At 45.5% G+C, this 5,995-nt stretch overlaps 1 protein-coding gene across 7 annotated transcripts in view; it reads right to left on the reverse strand.

The window, feature by feature from the left end:
* The window catches only part of mapkbp1 (mitogen-activated protein kinase binding protein 1), a 78,719-nt gene that overhangs the window by 16,120 nt on the left and 56,604 nt on the right, over nucleotides 1–5,995 (reverse strand). For all 7 annotated transcript variants that reach the window (XM_020621328.1, XM_020621324.1, XM_020621327.1 and 4 more), the window contains 2 exons: nucleotides 2,516–3,202; nucleotides 1,633–1,718 (listed from right to left, as the gene is read on the reverse strand). In XM_020621328.1, the coding sequence (XP_020476984.1) occupies nucleotides 1,633–1,718; nucleotides 2,516–3,202 (773 nt within the window). The remainder of the gene's footprint in view (nucleotides 1–1,632; nucleotides 1,719–2,515; nucleotides 3,203–5,995) is intronic.

A 5,995-nucleotide genomic window follows, 5' to 3' on the forward strand; every position in this document is an offset into this window, starting at 1 on the left:
CACCTTCCTAGAGGAGCTAAAAGACATCCTCCTGGACCGCCAACAACACCATCCTGGGCCCGCACATCAAATTTATGTGATCATTTGGGACAATGTACGCTTCCACAAAACAAACCAAATCAGAGAGTGGTTCACCACCAACAGTAACCACTTTTTAAACGTCTGTCTGCCACCCTACTCCCCTTTCCTGAACCCTATAGAGGAGTTCTTCTCATCATGGAGATGGAAGGTTTATGACAGACAACTATACACTAGAGAGAACCTCCTAAGGGCAATGGAGCTGGCCTGTGTTGACATCCCAGTGGAGGCCTTCCAAGGATGGATTCGCCATTCCAGGGCGTTTTTCCCGCGGTGCCTGGCAAGAGACAATATAGCCTGCGATGTGGATGAGGTGATGTGGCCCGATGCAGCTCAGCGACATGATGCCGCACAGTGATTGTGGTGTGTGTGTGTGGTGTGAATAAAGTAAATAAAAAAACTTCACACCCTGATCATGTTTTCAAGAGTACTGTTGTGTGCAATAGATTCTGTTTTTGCATTGAGTTGTGTTACAGTAGTGTACATGCAGAATTTACTATAGATTTATACTCTTCATATGAAACTCTCAAATCTAAATGCCTAATCCTCTGCAGAGATCTAAGAACATCCATTACTGTAAAGTTTCAAAAATATGCATTGGCAGTTATGAAACAAAGAACCTTCTCACAAATTGAGCATTGTGTTTTCAATTGTTTTGCTGTAGTGTGTAATGATGTGTATAGTGTTTACATTTTTGAAAGCTTCGAGCTGCTCTTTTGGTGTGAAAGTTTGAGTTTTGAAGTGAGAAGGTGTGGTTGTGTTTATGTAGCTTTAGAAAAGGGTGTTGTGTTTAGACATTGGGGAACATGGAGGAAACGTTTGTGAAATGTGTTTTAGCATTTGAGAAAAACTGTAATATGGATTATGTAATAGAATAATGTTTATGGGTTCACTTTAAGTTCATGTGAGCTGAACAATGAGCTTATATAAGTTGGTCAAGATGTTTCCTGTTTTTGGGTACATCTCAGGGTGTTGTCTGAGAGACAGGAAGCTAAGTTCAGAAATTGATGTAACAGCCTCAGAAAGACTACAGATAAAACAGTGAGGCTGAAGGGTGTGTGAGGGCGAGCAGATAAAGGCTAGAATAGCTGGGTTAGTGGGAGAAGAGAGAAGAAAGGACGGTGCGTGAGCTTAGACCCGGCCGGGTGGACTATGGACTCCGACTGATGGTACCTCGTGACCAACAATGACTGACTGGCGCTCTGACAGTCTTCTTATTTAATACTTTATCTATCCCATTGCAGGAGGAGTGATTCTGTTCTCTGTTCCCTAACTACCAGATTACCTATTCTACTACTACTCTGTTCAGAATAATTGTAATATTAAATGATCATTTAAATTGGGATGATTTGTCTGAATTAATTTAGTCTGTATCACATTCTAGCCATGACACTACCACCACTGCATTGGTGGTCAGAGTGGGAGGCGGGTGTCTGCTGAGCTCACAATCAGCACAGGCTCACCGCAGGGCTGCTGTCTCAGCCCCAGTCTCTTTGATCTGACAGGTTGCTCACAAGTCATAAAAAGGTTTCATCTCTACCATCTGGCCCTCACCTTCCTGTACAGGTGTGTTGCTCTCTTAAAACAGCTCTGCAGTTCATTGGTCAGGGCTCTGCACATCTCCACACTGATTGGCTGGTCTGCACAGAGAGAGAGGCACAAGGTAAGGTCACACTACCAACAATGACACATCTATCAACAATATGTGGATTCTACTTTCTGAATAATGTCAGTAGGCATTGCATTCACCAAAGACAGAAACACTGAAGTATCCTGTCTTGTAATTATGAGATAATGTGTAGTGGTGCAGCAGCTGGAACAGCCCGTCGAGCATCAGGTATCAGAGTGATTCAGTGAGAGCTATCAGCACACCAGTGGTGTACCAGGCTAAATGAGCCTACAGTGCTACCCACTGTATCCATGGCAACATTACACTCACAGTCTAGGGTGAGTCTAGGATTTGGAATATGAGGTACGTACTGACAGTTGTCATCTAATAACCTCAGTGCTGAAGAAATCTTACCAGATCTCATCTCGTAGTTATGAGACAATCATAATCATTAATATGGTCCTCTCATTGGGTCCGCACCTGCGCAGAAAGTTACATCATTAATATGGTCCTCTCATTTTACCTTTGGTGAATGCAGTACACTTCATGATAAAACCAATTTCCCTTTTATTTTCCCCACACTGTAAAAACACAAAATAATGGCTTCGGTTTTCTCTGTGTTTATTTGAACTGTTTGGCCAAAAGCCAGGACCAAAGGGATCCGTTTCAGATCAGAAAAACAGGAGTGAAATATCTCACCCGTCAGTACGGAGCGAGAAGAGGAGGGGTGCAGCGATGGAGAGAAGGATGAGGGGTAGAGTCCCAGCCCTAAGCCCAGATGGACAGATGAGAAGATGAAGGAAGGAAGAAGTGGATGAGAGCCCAAACCTGTATCATTCCTTTGCTCTGCACTGCTGCCTGCAGGAGTCTGGGGCAGTTCCTCTGGGCAAGGGGGAGCCAGGGGGCAGACGGAGACTGGAGGAGGCCAAGACGACGTGGTCTTGGCCAAAGATGAGGAGTTTAGGGAGAGTTTGTCAGGCGGCGGCTTGCTACTGTCAGGGACCCGAGCCTGGAGACCATAGGCAGGAGGGGCTGCCTGGTTCCCTTGGTTAGCCAGGAATGAGGTTGCGATGACCGGGATGACTGCAGCGTGGCAGTGTGAGGCCAGAGCGGTGTTGGAGGGCACCACAGCAACAAGAGGAGGCGGAGTCTCTTTGACCTGACAGGAGGAGGAGGAGGTTACTGTTGCTGGCATCAAGGCAATCACTGCAGGATCCTCGGTGGGTTTGTTGAGGCCATCGCTCATGGAGACGGAACGGGACATCTTAGCCATGGAGCTGGCGGTGGGGTTCATGTAGGAGCGCGGTGCTGATGGAGTTGAGGAAGACTTCCTCGGAAGGGAGAGAACAGCCGTTTCCTGCTGGGGGGAGGTGAGGATGAGTCTCTGTGGGAGCAGGGTGGAGGAAGGGCGTCTGGGGCAGGAGGGCAGGGTGGTGGGACGCTGCAGAGGAAGGAGCATCTGAAGAGGGACCTCTCTGGATGGACGAGAGGTCGACTGGGATAAAGAGAAGTCACCTGAGTGAAACAGAGAGAGAGTTCTGTTGAAGGTGCCCAAAGTCCTCCAGGACAAGCCTATGTCTCAGGTGCATCAACACAAGTGCAAAATCCTTCAAGTCCCACTCCACTCAACAATGTGTTTTTTCTTATTTCTATGCCCCACAAATCCCATCCCTCCACTCTATGGACTGTTGTAGATGTATAGTTTATCACTAACAAGCTGTTTTCACATTACTCTGCAGATAGTTTCTCCCCAAAAATCTGAGTGGGAAAGAGGTTCAGGCAGAGTGGATTTGTGACGTCAAATTCCAACAGCCCTTTGGTCACTGGTTTTCCAGAGTTTGGGAGAAACATGAAACCATTTGTCTCAGTAGCCAGGACTAATTTCTCACAACCAAGAAGTGAAAGCTGCACCTGTTGACAGGAAATATGCTGGAGTGCACAGTATTTGGATGTAAACCAGACCCTGGAGCTTCTTTACACTATTTAGCAAAAGCCCCTTCTCCACTGCTTGGTACTGACTCGACTCACCTTATTTGTGTTTCCATCAGTCAAATGTTGGGGATAGTACTTGGCACTATATTTGGTATCACCTGCATCGAGGTTCCAAGCCAGCAGAGGCGATACCAAACAGTGATGTGTAAACATTGCAGACTAGAGATTCATCAGAATTTGTGTAATCAATGTGCAAGACATCCTAGAACAAAGAAAGCACCATTTTTAAAAGCAACATTATTTAATGCTAACCACTAGTTTACTGTAGTTACTGTCCCCGGTAGGCTAGTGGCTAAGGCGCAGCGCTCTCGCTGCTGCGGCCCAGGTTCAATCAGGGTTGCGTCAGGAAGGGCATCCTGCGTAAAACACGTGCCAAATGTCAGTGTGATGATTCGCTGTGGCAACCCCTAAACGGGAATAAGTCGAAAGTGACTTTCTTTTCTACTTTACTGTAGTTACTGTACTAACTAAAAACAGCCACATACAGGAACTACAGGAACAAATCAACTAACACAGGCCCCCAGGACGCCACACTCCCGGACAGCCTCAACGACTTCTATGCAAGGTTTGACAGGATGAACACAAACACCCCCTCAAAATCTCCCTGTGACCCTGGGGACACTGCTTTTCAGATGATGCACACACAGGTCCTGAAGGCCCTGAGACAAGTAAATCCCCATAAGGCGGCAGGACGGTGTCCCCTCTAGAGTGTTGAGAGCCTGTGGGGATCAACTAGCTAGTGTGTATACAACATCTTCAACCTGTCCTTAACCCAAGCAGTAGGTCCTTGCATTTTCAAAAAAATCCAAAATCATACCAGTCCCTGAGACATCAGGATAAGGATAATCACCTTTATTGGCCAAATATGTTACACACAAGGAATTTATTTCTGGTACAGACCACGGTAGCCATCTGCGGCACCCATTCAACCGATGGCTCTAACCATCGGGGGTGAGGGTTCAGTGTCTTACCCAAGGACACTTCAACATGTCGACTGCAGGCACCAAGATTTGAACCTTCAACCTTCCGGTTGGGAGTCGACTGCTCTACCCACCGCACTGTCACCTCCCCCATCAGACACCTCGCCTCAGACACATCCACTCTGAATGATTTCAGGCCAGCAGCATTCACATCAGTCGCCATGAAGTGCTTAGAGAAACTGGTCCTCACACACGTTAACCACATGGTCCCAGACACTCTAGACCCCCTCCAGTTTGCCTACCGCCCCAATAGATCAGTGGAAAGCTCTGGCTTTTATCCATACCCTGAAACACACAGACAACAGCAGTACATACGCTAGGATGCTCTTCCTGGATTACAGCTCTGCATTTGCCCGGGCAGGCTGATTGGGAAGCTGACAGACCTTGGGGTCCCGACTCCCACCTGTAACTGGATTCTGCACTTCCTGACAAAGACCACAGGTGGTCAGAGTGGGAGGCGGGTGTCCGCTGAGCTCGCAATCAGCACAGGCTCACCACAGGGCTGCTGTCTCAGCCCCAAACTCTTCACTCTGTACACCCACGACTGTCTCCAACCGTGACACCACCATCATCATTAAATATTGTCAGCAAGGCTGTAAAAACGAGCCTCAAAGAGCACCAAAATACAGAGAAGGCAGAAGAGAAAATTCCAGGGGAGGTTGAAGAAGACAAAGAAATTTATATTATAATGTTATGGCAGAATGCTTAGAAAGTTTAGCTTTTAATAAGTAAGGATAATCATAAGGTGATTTATGTGTTTATTGAAATAATCATTAGAGAATGTGTAAGAATAAAATGTGAAATGATTGTATCAAAAGAATGGGGAGAACTGATTTACATCTCAGAGTGAAAAATACAAGAATGGACACACATCCTTGAAATGAGGAACTGCAAACGTTTGTGCGTGCATGCCACACAGAAAAGAGACAATATACTGAGGAAGTAATGAAAATTAATGTTCCATCGACAAAAGTAAAGACTTGACTGATAATTAATGTTTGATCAATGTCTAATCAATGACAATGAATGTTTAGCCAAGTAATGTATTCAAAATATAAAGATTTAAGTTTTGATTTTAAGGCATTGATAGTTTTGTATAAAATCAGTGTGTAATTCTGATTGTTCTGTTAGAAACAATGATGGAATTTTGATATTTCAATCAGATGTGAGTTTCTTGTATCTTTATTAGGTATGAAGATGGTTTTAGTTTTATAGGAAAGAGGAAGTAGAATCCAAGGCTGGATCACAGTGGGGTGGAGGCCAGTTACGGGCAGTAGGCTTGAGCTGTGACAGTAAAAAATATCAAATCCAATTTATTTGTATAGCGCCAAATCAC

The sequence above is a fragment of the Monopterus albus genome, unplaced genomic scaffold (genome assembly GCF_001952655.1).
Source record: "Monopterus albus unplaced genomic scaffold, M_albus_1.0 scaffold258.1, whole genome shotgun sequence".
Classification (NCBI taxonomy): domain Eukaryota; kingdom Metazoa; phylum Chordata; class Actinopteri; order Synbranchiformes; family Synbranchidae; genus Monopterus; species Monopterus albus.